Source organism: Cygnus atratus, chromosome 3 (assembly GCF_013377495.2).
Source record: "Cygnus atratus isolate AKBS03 ecotype Queensland, Australia chromosome 3, CAtr_DNAZoo_HiC_assembly, whole genome shotgun sequence".
NCBI classification, from domain to species: Eukaryota; Metazoa; Chordata; class Aves; order Anseriformes; family Anatidae; genus Cygnus; species Cygnus atratus.
In genome coordinates, this window is record NC_066364.1 from 30,963,652 (window position 1) to 30,986,486 (window position 22,835).

Here is a 22,835-nt window from a genome sequence, read left to right on the forward strand (position 1 = left end):
TTTATGCTTAAACAGCTTAGCAGAAGCAGAGTACATATTAAATCAGTCTCTATTTTATTTCCTCAAGAGGTAGTTCAATACTTTCTGGTGGAAAGCCCACAGACTTAAATTACAGTAGGAACTAGGCACATGTTAATAAGCTTTGTGTTTGCTTTGAATGTTCCCACAGTCCAGCCTTACAGGGGATATGTGGATTCTCACACTAAGAACTCTGACATCACACTTCTAAGTCGCTTGAAAAGTTGAAGTTGTATGTTGTGTCTGTGTGGTTCACCGCTAAGATCAGTCCTCCTCTAATCCCCTAAATATATTACTCTTTTCTTAGGAGAGAATCTGGATGGGAACTACAATGCTAGTTGTGGTTAGACGTGCTTAAAGTGTCTATTTTAAATGAATAACCATCTTAAAAGGTATAACTCTAAGTGATATCATTCATGTAATCCCCCTGAGCAGGAGGATGTTGAGTCAGCCCAACTTCCAGACAATTTGTGTAACAAAAACAGCTCCCTAAAGCTGGTCAAGAATACTGGAATTTGCCAGTTGAGATAATCCAGAGAAACAAGCTTAATTTAGAAACAGAATTTGTTGTAAAATTCAGGCTGTTATATTAACAGAAAACAAACTCTTACCACAATCAAAACAATGTGTTTTTTCATGGAAAGTACAGTCAAAATACACATATACAGGAAACACAGGGATTTCTTTGCTTTATTCGTAAGATAGCTGACTTTGCAGAAGTTTGCAAGAGAACAGATCACACAAGTGTAATGAAATTTGTTGGTATGAACTATAATTTTAAGGTAAGAGCCTGAAGAATGCTATAGCTTATGCGTATTTCAAATTATTTTAGACTTGATTTCAGGAAGGGATGATTTCTTCCCCTTATCTGATGTCACAAGGAATGTTTTATTTCCTTCTCAGACTGTACCTTCACTGTTTTAATGCTGTCAGAACAGGTTGAATATCTACTTACTCACACAGAAATAAGTTATCATCTATGCTCACTCTCTCAGCTTTTCTTATTATTTTAAACACTTCAACTGTAACACTGCTTTGCATGCCAGTAAGTTATCAATATTTTAGAATAAACTGCATAATAGTTTTTCTAAGAGGGTAAAGTTTCTCCAAATTCTGTCATAAGCCACTGTATAATTCAGGAACTTGAATTCACAAAGTTAAGTAACAAACAGCTAGGAACCCAAGAACCATTTTCTAAACAGTAGAAGACATCTCAAAGAACCTGAAGAGTTATGCCTACACTGGTTACAGTGATATGCAAAACCTGAGCATTAAAAGGGTTTATAAGATGCAGTTTAAATTACCACACTAAGTATGAAATGAATGTCTTGTGTGGCATGATTCTGGTACAGATACACTCTACCTACCAAGTTACTGTTTTGAGTGCAAAATCTCAAGTCCACCTTCACATCTCCACCTGAAGTCAGAGCAGAAGAATACAAGGTACCAAATGTTGCTTTGCACTCCACCAGGAAAGGCTTTTCATTAGTTTCTGAAAATCAGCAGGAAATCTGCCGCATACTGTCAGCTTTCAGCTAAGAAATAAAGCAGGTTATTACAGGCTTTATTGTATTTATGATTTGTAACTGTAGATAAACCATCAATCACCGCAGAATAAGTAGCAAGAAGAGGTCCCATTTGGCAGGTGTTGCTGCTGAATTCTATTAAGCATACTTGTGGTGACAGTAGTTTAAATCACTAAGATTTAAAGCTCACTAGCTTCTGAATGTTCACAAGCCTCAAACACAATAGAAACTGATTAGAAAATATAACCAAAAACCCAAATATATGCCAAGTCTGACTGTAGCACTACACCTATTCAGAAGTTTCAAAAGCTCACGCAGATGAAATTGGAACATTATTCACATACTCAAAACAGTGAAACAATTCTGATGCTATTTTAAGTGACTTTAGTGTAGAAAAAATTACATCTCTGAAACTTAATTGAAGATGTCAGAAGTTCCCTTACAACGTAGAATACTGTGTTATAACATGACTGGCAAGTTCAAATTTGCTGAAAAACCTGCAGAAAACTCTAGATGATCACTTCACAGCTAAAAGCCCAATAAGTCAATTACACCAGTCATATTACAAGAGCTACCGCAGAAAGAATAACTTTGTGCAAGAAAAGTAATTCATTGTTTTACTTACTGGTATTTTATTGAACACAGCAAAAGAGACAATGAAAAAATATATTGGAAGTTCTGTTTCTTAAAAGTTGCTGCAAGTACTGATCAATAACAAGCATTTAAGTCCTAGCTATCTTACATTCAGTGCTAGTCTACTTTATTGAGTGATACGGGATGTTCAAATCTAGCTGGTGACTTCACACACAATTCAACAGCACCTCGGGCTCATTTTAAAGGCACAGCTCAGTTAAACACATCAAGTTTCCATCACATGAAGGAAGTGCTAAATAGAGATGAATTCTTGAGTGTATATTCAAGAGAATTACATTAGTGCATACAAAACCTTTTAAAATATTGTCAGTCAAAATGTTCAATTGAACTCCTGAGAAGCTTTAGTGAGGATGGGACAGGTGAAAAAACATCTGGATTATGAATGCTGACAATTATTTACTACTTGTATGACAAAAGGTGAGAGAAAATAAAATAAAAAATGAAATGAGAAAATGAAATAAAACTTCTGAAGTCTCATGGCCTGCTTCTTACTAGCTCCAGGTAATAAGGGTCTGGTTGTAAAAGTCTTGGTAACAACTGAAATAAACAAGCAGTACTTACCAAATCCTCCTAAGAAAAGAGGCAAGAGAGACAATGCCACTACATCAAGAATGGATCAGGACTAGATTGGGAAGAATCTAGAAATTAAGAAAAGCCTAGAAGCAGGGGAGGCCAACAGAGTGACAATCATCCAGGAATGGCTAGGCATCCCAGCCTGAGACTGCATGCAACTTACACGCAGCTGCATGGCACAAAAGCAATACCTTCCTGCCAATCTTCCCCAGACAAGTAGCGATCTCCTCAGTGGGAAGCTGAGACTGAATGGATGCAACTCTGCAAAATTGGGTATCACAGCCCAGTCTTAGGACCAGAAATATTAATGAACAAACCTGTGTATGACACAGCCAGGGAAGGGAAGTGAATTACAATCAATTAAATCTGTTGATGAAATACAAACAAAACCCTCAAAAAAAAAAAAAAAAAAAAAACATCTGAGCAGTTAACTTTATTTAAATTAGCTCATGTAACTTTTCCAGTAGTGCATCCACAAAGAACCATTTGCTGTAAAGTTTTGATATCCTCTGGATGCAGCTTGTAAGGAGCTTCCAGACAGCCAGCATCAGGCTCTACTTTCCATCTGAGTCATTTAACTTCTTATAATTCCCTGCCAGTTTCCCCATGGTCATGTTTAAACAGAATTTAGCTCATTCTAGTCAAAGGTAGCTCAGACTGCCTAATCAAGCTCCAGTACCTGCTATCAGCATCTCAATGTATTTGTCCTTTCAAATGTCACGCTGGCAGCTAACAAACTTGTTACCATTAGTTCAGCAACCTTGACTGCATACTTGCAGCTTATGATCAGGATCCAATATCCACATTGCCACATGAACATGGATATTGGAATACTTGGCACAGAAGACTTTCACTTTTGTTTTGTTTTGTTCCTGGAAGAGTCCAAACATTAGTTCCCAATATTCACAAATTAACTAAGCAACTCATCTAAGACTCCTTTAAATACTGGAACTGAATTAAAATTCAGAAGTTCCTAAGAGTCTGCTGTTCTGAAATACTACAGGGAGAGGCATACTGTTCTTGAAACAACTGAGCAGAAAACTGTCAGTTTTAAAGAATTTGCCAACATCATACATAAACAGAACATAAGATAAGTTTCCGTATACTTCAATAATTACTTAACAACTTATTAAGACGACCTGAATTACATTTCATGTGTTTGTGTAGACTATAACATCCCCTCAGGTAGCACTAGAACTTTAAAAACCTGTACCTGTAAATATTTTCTCTTTCACAGGCTGCCAAAGATTTTCTTCTGCCTCAAGAAATTTTTCAGTCTCAAAAATATTGCTCAGTAACTATATATTTAAAGATACATGAAGGACAAAAATGTTTATGAACTGTTTTTATATAAACTTTTTGGCTTGTAGACAAGTTGACAACATTCACATTAAAAATAGAAAAGCTTCAAACTAGACAATAGGCCTTAGAGAAAAAATAAATTGACAGTTGATCAAATCTTAATTATTCCATTGGTTATTACTGAGTCAGGCACCTGGCAGCTTCAGAACTGAGCCATACTAAAACACTGCAACAGTGCTGAATATTGTCATTTGAACTAACAATTTTTTTTACAGAGCAAAAGCCACCTCGTGGTTACTAGAGGATTCTACTGTAGCTTTATGGGGATAAGGCAGTGCAAGTGACTCATTCTTCATATACTGGGAACTTGCAACCTACCTCAAGTTCAGGTTTCTGGCACACTTTAAGTACAGTATCGTACCAGCTATAGTTTATTATGGGAATCCTAGAAACATCAGCAAAGTTAATGCAGAAGTTAAGTTGCATTCGCCTGGAAGTGAAAACTTGATCCACATCTTCCTAGCAATGTTTATATCAGCTGTTTTGCAGGATTTTAGCTCACTTTATTTATGAGCTTGAATAAAAAAATAGTGTTCTACAAGTTAGGTACGAAATCATTTAAGAAGCATAAGTTAAGAGAAAAACAACATGAGTTATGAAATAACTGCAGTCAGTTTATCAAATTGTACATCAGAAAGTTACACATATACATTTAATCATAAAACAGTATTTTCTATATATTATTCAAATCCAGTTTCACTATTTGCTCTGATATAACAGAGATACTCAAGTGACATTCAGTTTTTGACCCCCTGTAAGCAAGAACACTTATTTTTACAGGTACAAGGATGCTCATTTGGATAGCAATTCATGGATATTATTTTCAGCATAATTTTAAGTTACATTTTCCCATCTTAAAGGTAAAAGGCTATCAACGATAATAAACAGACAGTTCATCATCACTCATATCTGAATCATCTTCATCCACTTCACCTTCAATGACTGATTTCTTGCCTTTGCAGCATGATACAATTAATCCAATTAAAAAGACCTGCAAATTTAAAATAAGTAAAGTTACTCTCAGTCAATTAAGGGCAACATATGTAAAACTGAATAGCAGTGTGGTGATGCAAATAACTCGATGATGATTATCAGCGATCTCCAAATTAAAAGTACTTACTGCAATGAATGCCCAGTTCCCAAAGTAGTAGACAGCACTGAAGAACCAAAATTTGTGAAGAAAAAGGTATGTCCGAGTAACGATACACTGATCTAAAAGGAAAGCAAATAGTACTCATTAACACAGACCAAATAAAATCAATTAATTCCAATTTACTTACAGAATAACAATTCAGCACTTTCAGAGGGTATTCAGCTTTTAAAAACAATTCCACTCCACTAAATCAAATGTACTATCCTATCAAAATTATATAGCAGAGGGATATTTGATTATTGCATACTGAATGGCACTGGAAGCTGACAGTTACACAGGTAATCCCATTACTACCGGGTATTTGTACAGATCTACCAATTATTGCTTCTTCTGACACAGATCCTATTATAATCATCTTCCATTTTAGATGAACTGTAATCATAAAGAGGAGATATAAAGCAAATTCTGTACTAAAAATGCACTTCAGTACCTCAAAAAAAAACCCTCTCCTTACCGTAAGTGCATGCATTTTGCAAAAATTTAAGTCAACAATAATGTTGAGTTGTGTAGGCAACACACACACACACTGGGTCTTTGGTGACCCAGAGAGCCAAAGTGTTATTTGCACCTAAGACCTGACAATGCTGGTCAAATCTTATTCTGTAAACTGTAAACGCAGCCACCTTTAAAAACATGTAAGTATTCTTTTCCATTACAAAGTGGCAAATTTTTATTCATTTTTATTTTTTTAACAGAATTAAGGATCAAATTGTCAAGACATTTCTAAGACTGCAGACCGGTAGCATAAAGGCTTGTACATGACACTGACTGTAACATTCAATAGATCATGTAAGAGGGCAGTCAGCAGGACATGCAAGCCAGCTGAATCATTGCTCCAAAGCAAGTAAGAATGCACTGAGTTCATGCTACAAAATAACGTGACCTCTTATTTTTCTCATTTACTATGCTCCAAACCCCACCTAAGGCTATTTCAGTGCAGAGACTGGCATCCAAACAGTTTGAACACTAGAGAACACAAGCAAATCAGAATTTGTCTAATTTTCAGTCACTTCTTACCCCAGGTTCGGAAATACCCCCAGGTGCAACTGAGCTTTCCACTTCCTGAAGTTGCAAGGGATATGCTGCTCTTAGATAATTTCACTCTAAGAGACATATAACAAGCTACAAACAGACAAATATCAGTTTCTAAAGGCAAGTATTTTGTTTAAAGATTACAATTCCACATCAGAGAAGCTGCTTTAACACCACCACATCCTATAGCTAACTACTTCTGGAGAGAGGAAAAGTAGGAGTTACGGATAGGCCTTCTCAGGAAGGTCTGGTGCTTGGCCTTGCCAAGGTAACCTCCCATGAAACCAAATTTCTACAATGTGTACAATATCCTGTATCTAAACAGACAAAACTCCAGCCCTTCAACAATTCTCCAATGATTTACATTTGATTAAAATAACAGAATAATTAAAATATTAACTACTACTTTATGCAGCACACCAATTTCCATTAGCCTAACAGGCTGCAAGTTAGTATCAGCAGACAAAAAAAAGCTAAACTGGGATTTCACGAGTATTCAACACTAGGCATACAACACAGAGACATTCTACAAATAATTAAAATGCCAAACAGTTCACGTAGAGAAAGCATGCTTCTCCACTAGCGTCAAATGAAAGTACGCGGGAAGTAGAGGAATTTTGCTGAAGTAATCCTTCCTGGTGTTCCAGTTTTCTTCACATAACTGCGATTCAGTTTTTGTTCCCCTGTTGATACCATTCAAGAGAACATACCCTACACGAGAGGAAAAGTGAAGTAGCACACTACATTCCATCAGTCGCTAGGATGACACTGCCATAAGAAAGGTGAAGTAAAGCTAAGAAATAGTTGTAAAGTAAAGATGCTTCATAACTGCAGATAGTATTGTCAACACCATCTGCAGCTCTCCAGCTGGTTACTTGAATTAAAGAACAGCTAAAGGACTTTCAGATGTCTCTCTACTGTAATTGGATTAAATAAATGGTAGTAAATATTTTAGAACAGTTTGACCTTGAGAAAACATTTCAATTGAATGTGTGTCACAAGTTCAAGTAACTTAAGTTTTTATTCCTTCTGAACTAAAATATTACTAAATAGGCTGATGTAACAACATTTAATTTATTCCTACAATAACAGAATTTAGAATAAGTTAACGAAAAACTTGAATTAAGATTAAAATCTTTTTATTAAGAATGAGAGTTGTGAATAATACTGACAGTATCTTGACCTTTTGGAACAAAGGCATGTACGGAAAACTACCAAGCTTCTGATAGGTAACTGTCACCACTAAGAATTTAGTATATTATGTAGTGCTGACCAAGCAATCAAGCCAAAAAACAAGGATTCAAGACAGAAAGGTTTCTTAAACAAAGGATACCAAGCAACAAGTGCTAATAGCCATGATTACCCAAGAAGTCAACTATATTTTACTTCAGATCTACTGAAAGTTTTTCATTCTGGTGAATTAGAAAACCCTTAGGCTCAATTTACTTGTATCCTTGAACAAAGGCTTTTTCTGGGAAGTGAATTTGCTTAAGATGAATTACAAGGGTAAAGAAATCTGTTGATAAACAAATCCTAGCGCCTAAACAGTTATAATCTGAGTCTTCAGTGCATAAAACAACTTATTTACATATATTGCAGTCTATCTTTTCTGCATCTCAAAACACAGTGTGCTCTTGCAAGAGGATGTTAAAAATAATTTTAGGGGAGAGGTACAAATAGGTGTGAACAAAGTAATTTAAAAACCTTGGCATTCTTCGGGAGTCAGTATTGAGGTGCACGCTGCTTTTACCTGTTCATTAGTGAACTGGATAATGACACAGACTACATCTTCAGTAAGACTCTAGATCAAATTATGAGGAAGCAAGGAACAGAGGTCCAACACACAATGTGGTAAGGATGCTGTCCAGAGGGAGCCTATTATTTCAGCCCCTTTAAATGATAGTTGAAGTTCTACAAAGACAGATGGGAAGTACCTGGAACAAAATAACTCCATACAACAGTGCAGGCTGAGGATCAACCAGGTAAAATGCAGCTTTGCAGAAAGTGTCTCAGTGTTCTGGGAAACAAACTGAAAGTGGGAGTTACCAGTGTGTAACTGCAATTGAAAAATGTAACTGAAAACCAAGCCTCACTAAGAAGAGTACAGCCAGCAGGACCATGGAAGAGATTACCTCCTTCTACTCTAACTGGAACTGCATCTGCTGAGTTATTTCAGGCTGCCCAACATAAAAGAAGTATCGTTATACTGGAGCAGGTCCAGCAGAGGACCACTACAACAGCTAGAGACCAAAGCATACAATGAAGATGTGTTTGTTCAGCTTGGAGTAAAGGTGCTTGCACGTGTGCCTTATTGCTACCTCTGCTACCTAGTGGGGGCTTAAAAAAAAATAGATGGCAAGATTTTCCAGACCTGCATAGTGAAATAACAATAGATGACAGACAAGCTGCATCAGAAATATTCCTATTAGATGACAGGATGAAACTTCATCATAAGAACAGTTAAACATTAAAACAGGTTGCCCACGAAGGTTTCAGAATCTGTGGGGACACCCACAACTGGATGGGCTTGAGCAACCTGCTCTGTTTGACCCTGCCCAAGGATTAGGCCAGATGATCTCTTTAGGTCCTGTGTGCTTAAAACCATTACAATTCACATTACAGGAAGGTATATTTATATATGGGGACAACACAAACAGACCTAACACTAAACATGGCATTTTGGAAGAAAAACCTAAACTTAGACTGATAGTGTCAAGAACAGACAATGTTTACTTGCCTGATTTTGAGCAGAAGATATTTTTGGTAAAAATACACTCAAAAGTACTTCCAAAAGAAAACCTGCAGCTTCTCTCTGTGTGTTAGAATGTATAAGCACTGCATATTCCAAATACTAAAAGCACTGAAGGCACGGCTTCAGGTATTCAGAAACACTTCACATTTCATATGGCCCTGCTGCCAATCATTCAGGAGCTGTGTGACAGAAAGCAGCTGCTGCTGGCACTCCAACTTGCAACTTGAGCTTCAAGAAAGGGTTTGATGAATTTATAAACTTAAATCATCTATCAAGTTCCAAAAGGTTTGAGATTTCTCCTGAGAAAGTGTAACTAAGTGGAAACCTACATTTCATCCTCACAAGCATCACTTCCACCTGTGCTGCTACTCCTAATTTAAGTCATCTAAAACTCGGATAAGAGCACCAAGAGAGGATGATGGTTACCGCACATCTTCGGTGCCTCACATGCAGCAGCACTTCAACAGCTGTGACACCTCAAGCATTCTCCCTAGTCTCGTTGGTTTCCAGATAGTCTTTCAGTAGCACAATGAAGAATAACATGACACACCTATTATTGACTGCCATTCCTGTATGCTTCAGTTGGGTTTACATGACCCAAGACAAGCATCATCTTGTACCACGGAATGAACAGCATTCCCACATTACAGTCCAAGCCAGTTTCACACTGCAATAAAACAGTCAACTGCCTCTAAATTACATTTAAGATACTAGAGTTTTCTTACTGTGGCTTTTCTGCAACAAAGCTAAATCACATTTTGACAAATAGGGTGAAGAACTTCAGCAAGAATAGTTGGTTTTGGACACAGTAACTTGTGGAATGCTCAGCTGGACAACTTCTAGGACACCCTTCCAGAGGTCATCTGCAACCTCCTACAAGTTGTGTCAGTATTAACATTTTTCTCTGTCACAGTGTATCAGTATTTTGAACAAAATGAGAAAAACACTGGGATTCCTATAAACTGAGCAAGTACATGGCAGAGATCTCAGGTTTAAAAGATAGTCCCAGAGCGACATGCCTTTAGTTACCAGAAAGGATGCAATAGCAGAAGATGGAGCAGCTTTTGCATTTACTTGAAAGATCTATAATATCAAAGGTTTTTCTTGGAAACACTGCCATCCATTTAATAAGTTGTTTAAGGGACATACCTACGGTAAACTAAGGACTCTGAAAAAATATATATTATTTTGTATAATGGCAGCATTTTCTTCTCAGCAATATATATGCAATGCTTTCTCAAACTCCAAAATAAAAAGAATTTCTTAATTGGCTACCTCAACTTGGACAAAAAAAAGTTGTGATGTAACTCCCACCATATGAAATACTACTGTCCTGGTTTCAGGTAGGACAGAGTTAATTTTCCTCCTAGTAGCTGGCAGGGTGCTATGTTTGGGATTAGAATGAGAAGAGCGCTGATAACATGCTGATGTTTTAATTGTTGCAGAGCAGTGCTTACACCAAGCCAAGGACTTTTCAGCTTCTCGCTCTGTCCTGCTAGCGAGCAGGCTGGGGGTGCAGCAGGAGCTGGGAGGGGACAGACCCAGGACAGCTGACCCAAACTGGCCAAAGGGGTATTCCATACCATCTGACGTCATGCTGAACAATATATAGGGGTGGCTAGCCGGGGTGGGGGGCCGGCTGCTCGGGGATAGGCTGGGCATCGGTCAACGGGTGGTGAGCAATTGCATTGTGCATCACTTATTTCGTACACATTATTACTATTAATACTATTATTATTATTATTATTGTTATTCTTTTCCCTGTCTTAATAAACTGTCTTTATCTCAACTCACAGACTTCACTTTCCCGTTTCTCTCCCCCATCCCGGAGAGGGAGGGGGGAGGGTGAGCGAACGGCTGTGTGGTGTTTGGCTGCCAGCCGGGCTAAACCACAACAACTACCAAAGTGTTTAAGAACAATGGATTAATCTGTGGCTATAGAGCACACAGAACAGAAGTCCAACTATCTAGTTTTGTCTTGCAATTCAACATTTCACTAGGGAAATCAAAAAAAGTAACATTGCCTCCATAAAGAAGCGATGTGAGGAAGCTGATAGCCCCCCCCACCCAAAAAAAAAAAAAAAAAAAAAAAAAAACAGTTTCAACTAGGTAAGAAACCAAGGGACATCTAACAGTGTAAGACACCCATAAAGCCCTATTCATCACCTTGTGTAACGTCCAAATCATTTTTCTCAAGAGAACAACAAAATTTCCACTTCTAGTACGATGACATGTTGAGAGATCATAATCCCTGTTGATGGAAGGAGTGCTACAGCACTGCAAGCTATCCCAAGAGACAGGTACCATTTTTTGCAGTTTTAAAAAAAACATTTTTCATTCACACAGAACAGTGGAAATAGGCAACACATAATAAAATTTAAACACTCTGCTAAATAAAGCCTCAAGAAACAGAGCATGGACTTGCTTCCAGTTCTGGCTCTGGTCGCAGACCAGATGGACAAGAGAAAATAAGCTTCAGGTGTCCTCAGATACAAGCAGGTATACCAAAAGTTTTCTAATTACAAGTTTCCCCTTTGCTTTTGTACTTATCATCTAGCAATTTAACAGCTTCATCCAGTCTTTCTGGAAGTGTTAAGGTCACTCCAGGACTTCAAGCTGCCACAGAAGTTTGATGTTTAAGATTCTATTTCATATATCACTTTCACAGGTTTCAATGGAAACGCATTCTTGGAGTGGCAGCAACAGCTGCCTCCAGTCACAAACAATAATTTTTGTTGTTGAATAAACAGGGAAAAAGGGACTGGTTTTGTTGCCTGTTACTCAGCAGTTTCTGCACGAAAAGTGGCTGCTAGCATATTCCATCTAGTTACTTCCCCACTTGTCCTATATTATTCTTTACTGGGACATACACACACATACAGAGTTCATACATTCAGCTGTCGAGACCATCTTTGCACTTCACAACCCAGCCCCTCTGCTGCTGCCTCTCTGGTTTCGCTAGCTAAATCGATCTGCTATATAAAGCTTTTAAAAGGTTTAGTTTGTGGCATCACATACCAGTTGTCCCTTTCCCCTCAGTAACTCTTTCCAGAATTTGCTTAAACTTTCAAGCTGTTCTTTCATCTTTCATGATGATGCACTAGCCTCAAGGTCAACCCAGCAATAAATTTACCTTTGATTCCTTATAAGAATGGAAATCACACTGAAAAAATGTGCTACTGTAATTGGTTCATTCACGTAGAACAAGGACCTGAAAACACTTTCCAGCAGATTGCAGGCAGCTACAATAGCTCCCCATTTAAAAAGACACGAATCACTAAGCTTCTGACTTCTCAAACTGACAGCACTTTAAAGTACTACAGGACACCCAAGATAAATACCAAATCACTCAGATGTTAAACAGTTAGCAGCCATCTACAGTCTTTATAATATGTCTAACATACAAGCACGAGAAGTTGGCTACTTTTTCATCCCAGCCTTTTTGTTTGCTGAGCTGGAAGTGTTAGTGAGATGCACGTAGAAGGGACCTGTAGAAACCAAGCAGAAGTTGAGCTGAATCAGCCTAGTTGTAGTTCAAGAACTACTTTATTCAACAAGAGCTGCTTATTACCTTTGGAATCAAACCCTGCCAAAGGAAAAGATTTTAACAAGTTAAGGAGGAGCCAGGAGCTTGGAAACCAGGAATTAATAAGGAACCTGGAATGTGGCTGTCATTGGAAATAGAAAGAGGATCCCAACTTCCCAAGTGCTCAGAAGTACATCCTATTTCCACTGGAAGGTATCTGAGTTTCCACAAACACTCGAAATGAAGTTAGCAGTGTTCCGGTAGATATTTAAACTCTGAGAAAGCTAGTTTCAGATAGAATTACACTCACTCTGAAAAGGCTCATTAGTTCTAAATTAGAGTTGCTAACAGTGTTACCACATGATTTCTTAAGTGTCAAGTAAACCATTTAAGATAGACTATCATTTAGAAGGCAATTTCTGCTTTTTCAGTGACTCAAGCTATAGATAAGGTATACCTGATACTTTATACAGCATATATGTAAATCAAACCCAACCCTATTAGAATCCCAGACAAAGCCAGAAAATGACGTAATGAATGTGAATCCTGGTTTTATGACAGTTTGATCTGATTTAGTAGCAGAAGTCAGATAACCAATAGCTACATAGTTACTCTACAGTACCTTAATTATTGTAGCAGTCATACAACTTTTTGATAATTACACACTATGAATGTTCACATTAAACAGCTCAAGAATCTGCAAGTCCTGACAGTGCTAGCAGGACTTCATAGCATAAAGAGACGTCCAGTAAGATCCTGTAGGTCTTGGAGCTGAAAGGTGAAGAAAAATGTTGAATAGACAAGGCCCTGGTCAGCTAAGTTTCTGAATGCTAAATATTGAGAATGTAGCCCTATCAAGTGATCTGGGTCACATAGCCAATGTTTAGATTTGACTACTGAGGAAGAAAAGTGGCACGGATGAACAGAAGTGCAGGACACAGCTGTAGAAAGAGGGCAATAGATCTCACAGAGGAAGAGCACAAAAAGCTTTAGCTGAGCATAGGCAAGTTCTCACCACTTCTCCATATACTTTGAAAGAGCCTATCAGTACTCTTTTCACCATTTTAGATTTGGAGTTCACCTTAAAGCCATTGCATTACAATGGAAAATGGCACCCAGCTATCAGGCTTCTATTGTAGTCAGGTTACAGAGAATCTTAGAGGGTGCCAAGATTTGCATATATTTACAGACTATAGGGAAACCTTTTAATGAGATTCTAAATCTGTTAATCTCTTTTTTTCCATACATTTTAAGGATGACTTTCCTTCAGTGTTTAAATGCTGTTAAGTGAAGAAGTGCTAAAGGGCCATGTACCTAGTGATAAGGCAGCGCATTAACCAATGACCGAAATCTGAAGCCACGAATTCCAGAGATCACATCCTTCTATAAACCACTGGATCAGACAGCAGAGGGAGAAAGTACCTTTTCTGTTTCATCTGCAACTGGATACATTTGGAAATGCTATGTACAATTTAGGTTAATCATCATAACTGGCCTGAGGCATTTGGACACAAGCCCTATAATTGCCATTTCTTGCCTTTAAAACACAGACCTAATTTGAACTTCTGCCAAGAGGTATTTTCTAAGAGTCTCCCTTGAACATTTATTTTTAAGTAACTGAAGACAAACAATTCCTATTTTAAAGACCCAGATATTTATTAACTTTGAAGGTAATATCCTAGAGAGGAATAAGGATGCAAGATTCCAGAAAGCAAGCAACTAATAGACAAAATATCAGTTTCACTTTAATCAAGCCACTTTCCATTAGCCACCTATCTCCTTTTCCAGCATCTGCTTTGCATAAGCTTCAGCTTACAACAGTTCAGAATTCCTGAAACTACGTTACAGCACCTGGCCTTCAATGTTAACCTCACATCATGTCCTTTCCACTTCACACTGTCCTCAGCTGACCACTTTAGAAAGAGTATGCCTGTCCTGCGTAACTGAAGGATCAACTGCCCCACCTCCCTCTTCCCTCCCCTTCCTGAGATACAGGTATATGGAAAAGGCTTTGGAGGAAGGGGAGGAAGAAGAAACTTTAACAGATTGATCTTGACCTCTTAATATCCTCACATGGAATACTCCTTTAGTCCTTAGAAGAATTTATAGCTGGTTAATACTCAGATGCATTTCACAAAGCAGTGCAACTTTCTGTGCTGGAACTCCTTAATTATTCTCTGGAGAACAAAACCAGTTATGACTATCATTAAAGAGTCAAACTTGAAAGATCTGATGCCAAATTCTTTTAAATAAAAGTTTGGATGTGAATGAGTGATTTTATCTCTAACGATGCTCTCAAAACAATGGCTTCCCATTCTTTCCCACCTTCTCTCTCCTTTACACACAGAATTTACGATGCATTTGACTGTACTCCAGTCATATTCTTCTCTCATAGTTCAGATATTATTTTTCAGTCATCCATCCAGTCTGGCTGCAGGACCACAGGTCCTAGGCACTGTAATAGAAAGGGTGTATTCATGAAGGTGCTCTAAGTCTATTGGGCAATCCTTATTCAAAGACGGACAGGAAACATCTGTATGTAGCTTCATCAGCTGCAGTAACAGCCTGCTGCCTATTTTTTCCTGTATGGCTGTTCTTGAGCATGTTATGATATGAATTTGTCAGCTGTCTATACCAAAATAAAAGAAGATGGATTTGATTAGACCAGCAGAAGCAGCTCCCAGCATTTCATTGAATGTTTCCAATGTGTTTTATTCTCAGTTATAAAAAGATTTGGTGGCTTTTGTCATTTACAGAGACCAGATATGATGCCTCGGTAAGAAGTACTGCCTTTATTTAGAGGATCACTTTGTAGACATTGTTGGTAGGTTTCTTACTCAAATGAGTACTCACACTGGGTTCCTTACTTCCTTTTACGAATAGGCACATCCTCCTCAATCATTTTTAAGGAGCTTTAACTCTTACTCCAAAATACTGATAACATCAGAGCATCTCACTTTACTGCTGGACTTAAATCCAACAGACAGAGTTAAGATGTTGATCCAAGAAGATGCTGTTGCTTTACTACTGAACTCCATTTAACAGTTCAGAACATTTAGTAACCACGGCCTTTTTGCTTTCCAGTTAAGATCTCTTGGAGGGAAAGAAGAGGTAGTTCAGAGCAGCTCATATCTTTCAACAGTGGTAGGTACAGAAAAAAAGGTGTAGGTGTTTGTGTTTCTGTGACTGTGTCAATGAACAGTGTAATGCAAAAAAAAAAAAAAAAGGGAATCTTAGCTGTTCACACCATGTACAGCTGCTATATTGGGCTGTCTGGAGTCAAACATGCACCATTGTACTCATTTATTGAGTTGTTATGATTATGGAGAACTTCAACAGTGTTAGCTAGAAGTGGAGATTCAGGACTAAGTACTAGGCAAGGTCATTCAGAAAAGTAACAGGAAAGGATAACAGTCTGTGCTAAAAGCCCAGTTTAGGATTTTTGTGGAGCTTTTTATAACTGCAAATCAATTCAGTTAAAACAAGCGTTTGGAAATAGCAATCTATGGTCTTAAGATGCTTACTACAGAAGTGCTAATATTAAAAGCACAAGCAAGTTGCCCAGAACATTCACTTTACATGTCTCCTAGATTTCTCTATTTAAAGAGAAACAGAATATGTTCCTGTTTTGGCATTCAAATGTGCGTCACCTTTATAACTTGAGTAAAGTCTAAATCTAGTCTTTATTCAGGCTAAAATAAAACCTGAGATCTTGCATTTATTGACTTCCAGAAAACAGCACAGTCCTATAAGAATCATAGAATCATTTGGATTGGAGGAGACCTTTAAGATCATCAGGCCCAACCATCCACCTAACACTACAAATCCACCACTAAACCACGTCCCTAAGCACCACATCCACAAGTCTCTTAAATACCTCCAGAGGCAGGGACTCCACCACCTCCTGGCACAGCATAACCACCCTTTCCCTGAAGAAACTCTTCCTGATACACAATCTAAACCTCTCCTGGTGCAACCTGACGTGCTTTTTATAGTAAAGTTCTGATGATTTACAGTATTGTAAAATGATTAACGAGAAAAGTGTCATAAGTTATATGGTGCATTTCAGATAATAAAAATACAATAAGATGTATGATTGGCAAGTACTGTATGGGTGCCTAACAGATGTAAAATCTTCTGCAGCAGAGATGTGGTACATCTCATGCCACACCTAGGCAGAAGCTTCCAGGTATTTTCATTGGATAGGTACAGACTTCCTACACAGTGCAATAGTTTAAGTAAGCTGTACCTTCTTGCTCTGTAAGAATGATATTCAGAACCCTACAGGTAGGGTGGTTTACCACCTTTTTGTAAAAGTACATAGTCATGTGGTAAAGAATATTCTCATGATGTATGTTAAGAAAAAAAAGCAAAACAATTAAACAGGAGAAGTCATCTTCCAGAGATAAGAACAATGCCACGGCACAGTAGGAACTAAATGCTACTGCTGCTAGCTGCCATTTAATACAGGAAATCCTGCTCAGATTAATCCTTAAAAAATGGATATAACCTTTTTTCTTTCTTGCTTTATATACAGTTGAAGTCAATGCAGGTCTATGGAAAAGGTTCAGCACTGTGCCCAGCATTCAACAAACCTCAGATAAGTCTAATTTTTCCAATTAAGCAAAAAAGAATCCAGATCAGGAGGATTCACAGTCTGGTACACATTTAAAGTGAATGATGCTTCCCGTATTATAAAAACACTTCTGTGATTTTTAACCTAGAAAGAGACAAATACTGTTTATAAGATCTCACAGTGGAGGTTGGGAAAAGTCCTAGGTAAAGGCTTTCAGTTGAGTCACTGTTCACTTACATGAAGTCCTGTTAACCAGTTTAGCTAAACCTATACCAGTTTTTCAGTGCATTAGTCCAACTGCAAAGTTCTTCACCACATAACTGAACCTCCTTCGCTCGACCTTATGCTCAGCTGAACTATGAACCCAGCACTTCGGCTAGCAATACTCCCCGAAAACAATCAAGTGAGAACTTTGCCCAACTGTATCAAACACTGAGAACTAATGTTTGTTTCGCTTATAGGAAATTTGCCACTCCAAAGACTTCTTCAAACTTTACAAGAAAAAAGTCCATATGAATCGGAACACAAGCCTTTTGTAAGTTATTAAAGTGCAACTAAGAAAAGGTATTTTGAGTTAAGAGATGTAGCCTGCTCTATTACTTTTTGGCTTCTGTTTTGTCTGTTTCCTGTAGTTTGTGCTATCATGGTCTTTGGCGTTCAGCATAAAGCAGACTCACCTCCTGCATACCAGAAGGAAATAATGACAAGGTTTAGTGCATGAAAGCAGACAAAAATACTAAAAAAATCATGAAATATATATTTAACCCTAAGTATCTAAAGGATTTTTTAATACTAAAATTGTATTTTAACTGCCTGATGTTTCTTCAGAAAATGTAACCTTCCCTTTCAAACTGAGCACTGGTTTGATACTAGCATACAGTTAACACTCCCCATTAAATACTGAAGTTTCAACAATGGCAAAGTTTTCCAGTATTAGTTGCTATAACTATCATAACAATATCAGACGAGGTTTCTTCTACCATCTCTGAAAAAAGTGTACTTATAGTAGAGATCATCTCTACAGTATTTGAGTACTCGATACCACTGAGCTGATTGCTATAAGCTCATCAATCAGCAGTGTTATTAAAAGGTCATAGCTTTAAGTAAAAACACCAGTTAGAATGAATTCAGTTCAAACAAAACAAAATAGAGTAAGTGCTGAGAAAACAAATCAATATTTGCATTTAGTTCTAGTTCAGTGGTTTTCATAAGATAAAACCCTAACACCAAAGAGGTCAATAAAAAGCACAAGTGCTTGGCCACCCTCTCTCAAGTTAGTTGCATCTGTTTTCACTATGCATCTAATATCCTTATAAAGAAGAGAAATTACATTTAAAACCTAGTTCCTACCTTCAGTATGTTTCACCTGACAGCATCTCCTAGCTGATCAGAGAGCAGAGAAGTAGGATCCACAACAGTTCTTTAATTAATTTTCATTAACAGGTACTAAAAATGGCAGGTACTCTGCAGGCAAGTACTACATTTCACCTTCCTAACACAGTCCATCCAAGTGACTGGATGAAAGAATGAACGGTTTTCATTAAACATTTATTTATTAAAGTTGAAGAAATTTTTCTTTCTTGTATTAAAAGATCATAACCTGACAGTATTTATAGATACAGAACTCCACTAAAGCCTTTTGATCGCATTAACATTCACATTTAACAAAAATCCATCTGTCTTCTTCTACTTATACAAGGCTAGCATAAGACAGCATATCAATACCTTTGCCACCTCTCTTCTATTAAAGCAGGCAAACATGATGCATGTTAACAATGGCAAATCGAAGTCATCATTTACACAAGCCAATTCTTGCATTCAGCCCATCAGAAGACAAGCTTTAGGCACCAGCTATATTGTTTCCATCTCTCAAAGAAAATTATGGAAAAAAATCACAGGAAGTATTTAAAGTACCATCAACTGCAGGTGGAATCTAGGAAATTTATTTCTCAGTCCAACCTCACTTCCTTCAATTAAGCAGCAAAGTCTGTGAAAATGAGACCACTTGAATTTCTCCCAGGAAAGTGAAGACTAATGAGCTCAGTGATGACAATGAGTACATTCTTCTTCCAAAAAATATTTGCTAAGACTAGAAGATGTTTAGAAAAAAAAATGATCTGCATAGCTTCCTCAAAGTGATCTCATATTGAAAGATGACTGATTTTACTCTTCCGAACTTTGCCACAGAAGAGCTTCTATTTCTAATCACAACAACATGGCAACTTAAATATGAGTTGAGCTATCACATTCCTTAAAAAACACAACACTTCACACGTTACATTATGGCTAAAAGCAGCCATCAAAAATAGAAGGGGGGATGAAGTATCGGGGAGACGGGAGAAAAATCCATCCTCCATGGTAGATGGTGTGAACCACCAGGAAGGAATAAGAGCAACATCTACATACTAAATTTGACGACAAGTGTAAATACAAGGGAACCATCCTGCAAAAGACAGACTACAACATGAAAAATTGGGAACAAAGAACTTATGTCCAGTTAACTCCACTAGTACAAAATGTTTAAAATTAAGTATCTTTCCCATAACACACACAAACGGGAAGAGAAGCTGAGGAGTTGCTCAAGTCTTCTAGGAGCATAGTCAGGGTTCAATAGTTACAGAATGAAAAGATTAGAATACAAGACAGGTATTTATCTATTTTAACAATTACAGACACCGTCAAGCCTTTTTATAAGTACACTAAGGCACGTATAATTCAACTTCTCTTTACACAGAGAAGCTGAAAGTTTGCCAGAGAAAGCAACTGAGAGCTTCAACTTGAAAAAAATCTGGACCATACCGAAGGCCATAAATCTTTTGCTGAGATCAATTTTTTTTTTAAACAAAAGACCAAGGCAATCAATAAAAATTGATAGTGGCCTTAAATGGCAGTATCAGTATTGAAATGACTAGTGCAAGTCAGATGGTTTAAGAATTATTTATATGCAGAAGGGAAGACAACATTAAAAAATCCACTATGACTTCATTTAGCTTGGTTTCTTAATGAAATTCGCAGCTTTAGCCAAGTTTCAAAGAGGAACAAAATCTATACAAAGTGTCTCAAAAAATTCAGCATTAAGGACTGCAAAAATGGAAAGTCAGGGAAAGCTCCACCATTATTGATCTGCTTGCTAGTCATTGCTCACAGCTCCAAATCACCCATGGCACAGCTTCTGCCCAAACAGCAAGTCAAAAAGGGATGGTTAATAACAGATGAGCAAGTATTACACTGGATGTCAGAGGGAATAGATTAAAATTAAGAGGATTACAGGACAATAGCCTAAGACATCTAGTTCCTCTGGTATTGTTGCTCTAGGAATAGCCTGTACTTACATCTTAATAAAAATTGCAGAATTCTCATCTGTAAATTCACACTGAGAAATTCAGATCTTAATTTTCTTGAGTACATTACAAATGTTGACAGAATACTTCTCCACATGTTGTATGGTAAGTATACACTAAAGTATTTCAGATACTAAGCTATTCAGTGCCTAGGGTTTATTTTTAAGGTCTTCTACATACATATTGAAGTAAATGGTAGACTTTAAAAGTTAATTGCAATGCCCTGTTGTACACAGATTCTACTAAAACCAATCTTTTCTTTAAACAAATTCAATAATCTGTCAGTATGAATTTTCTGAACGTAACTATATGTCAAAGCTTCATATTACACCAAAGCAATTCAAAGTCAACAAAGAATTAAGCTGCTTATTACGGCTCAGCATGCACGTACAACATAGGAAACGCAAGAAATTAATTCATCTTACCTTCAGGTGCATCTGCATCACAGTCTTTAGAAACAAATGTTGTGACATTCCCTGGCTGGCCATCAGTTGTCTTATTACTCTGCATTATAAATATGCAAAATTAGCACACCAGTCTATCGTAGTATTATTCCATACACAAGGATAGTCTCTCAAATAAACACCTTTCAATAAATAACTGGATTTATAGAAGAGGCTTTGACTAACCTCTTACACATTCAGAAGGATTAAGGTTTTTAACAGTAAATGCATTAAGTAAACTATCATTTAAGAGTAATTTAATATGAATTTTTTAAGTATGCTTTCATTTAGAAAAAATAACAGCTTGTGAAAACTCATGCAAAATAAGAACTTCATCTCCAAAATTAAATCTTAATTTTTCAAACATAATTTGGAATTCATCTTTGGTGATGAAGACACTATGGAATTGTTAGGCTTGAATAATGATACCGAATCCAGTTTTATTCTGGTTTAAGATGATAGCATCCAATATAATTAGATATCCAGGGAAGAAAAAGATTATGCTGCAAGTGAACTACTGAAAACCTCAAACATTCCTGTTAGTGTCTCAAACTGCATTACAGCTTTAAAAAGTGACCCTAAAATTTGATTAATCAGTACATGCTCAGCTTGTTTTTGATTATCCTGTACTGTATAAAGCTGTATCTGTCATCTCTCATAAATATACACATAAAGACAGCAACTGTGGAATAGCAACGCTTCCTAGCCACTCAGCAACCTAAGCATATCAGCACAGAGCCCAGTGGAAGCTAGCAGCTGTATTATCAAAAGAAGTGAAGCAATATTCAAAGTTTTGTACTGTGTGAAGATGCTCAAGGAATTAAGTCACATTACATACAGTACAGCCAATTTTTGGCTTGTGCAGTACCAAGAGACCTACTAGTAGTTGAAAAATCCTGGCTAACAAATCTTTTAAAACTGAAAGTGAGTCTGGCTTTCAGTCATTGTAAACAGCATGCTTATTTTTTAAAAACAACCCCCACACAGCATGTTACATCTCACCTGTACCAAGTATTTTTGGCTTCCATACATTACATATTGAGGAGCAAGACTGTAGATCATGTAACTTGTATGAAGAACTATCAATAGAAGTATCATACAGAGAAATAAGAGTGCCTGAGGTCGAGTTTTTCCTCGTCTGATTTTATACAGCTAAAACAGAAAACATACAAATATTAACAACTGAAATTCAAGTGTGTTTTTTTTTTTTTTTAACTCTTAAATTTCTCTTTAATCCAAGTAACAGGTTTAATTCTCTCAACAGAAGTGGGAGGCTGCTATAAATTCTCCTCCAGCAACTCAATTCCAGTGAGTTAAAGCAGGCTTTCAGGTATATTTTCCTGAAGTTCTAAGTACAGCTATTTAACTATTACAATTGTACAAATGACCCAGAAAATTTATAGATGAGGAAGCTTCCTGAAACAGTTAGTAGCAAGATTTAAATAGTGTTGCTTATCACTGATATCAAGCCCTGCCTTGGTTTGTCAAATAATGTTGTGTCCTCTGGTTAAGGTGAGATGTCATCTATCACTACCTCTCTGATCAGATCTAAAACCAGAGAAGGGAATCATGAGATTATAACCCCAGGCACTGAGAAAACTTGTGTGCCATACAGTTGCATCTTTTCCACTTTCCTGTGCAATAATCCCTTGCTGTTACCTGTAGATACTACTCTATTCCTGTGATCCCCACAGGTTCAGCTGGAGTGCCATATTAAGGAGAAAGCAACCAGCAGCTGAAGGGTAAATGATGGAAGACCAAAACTAGCAGCAAGCCCCATAATTCACTGCCTGGACTCAGTGTCAGTGTTCGCAATTTTGGGGCATCACTGCATGAAGGGTTGACAATGGTAAAGAAAGCAGGGAAGGCAGAAGCAGGG

General features: G+C 37.3%; 1 protein-coding gene across 1 annotated transcript in view; it reads right to left on the minus strand.

Annotated features, from left to right (window-relative positions):
• Positions 1-2,152: 2,152 nt before the first annotated feature.
• The window catches only part of LMBRD1 (LMBR1 domain containing 1), a 78,410-nt gene continuing 57,727 nt past the window's right edge, over positions 2,153-22,835 (minus strand). The window contains exons 13-16 of the mRNA XM_035543019.2: positions 21,959-22,108; positions 20,939-21,017; positions 5,254-5,345; positions 2,153-5,124 (exon numbers count right to left, since the gene is read on the minus strand). Of these exons, the coding sequence (XP_035398912.1) occupies positions 5,005-5,124; positions 5,254-5,345; positions 20,939-21,017; positions 21,959-22,108 (441 nt within the window). The 3' untranslated portion in view covers positions 2,153-5,004. The remainder of the gene's footprint in view (positions 5,125-5,253; positions 5,346-20,938; positions 21,018-21,958; positions 22,109-22,835) is intronic.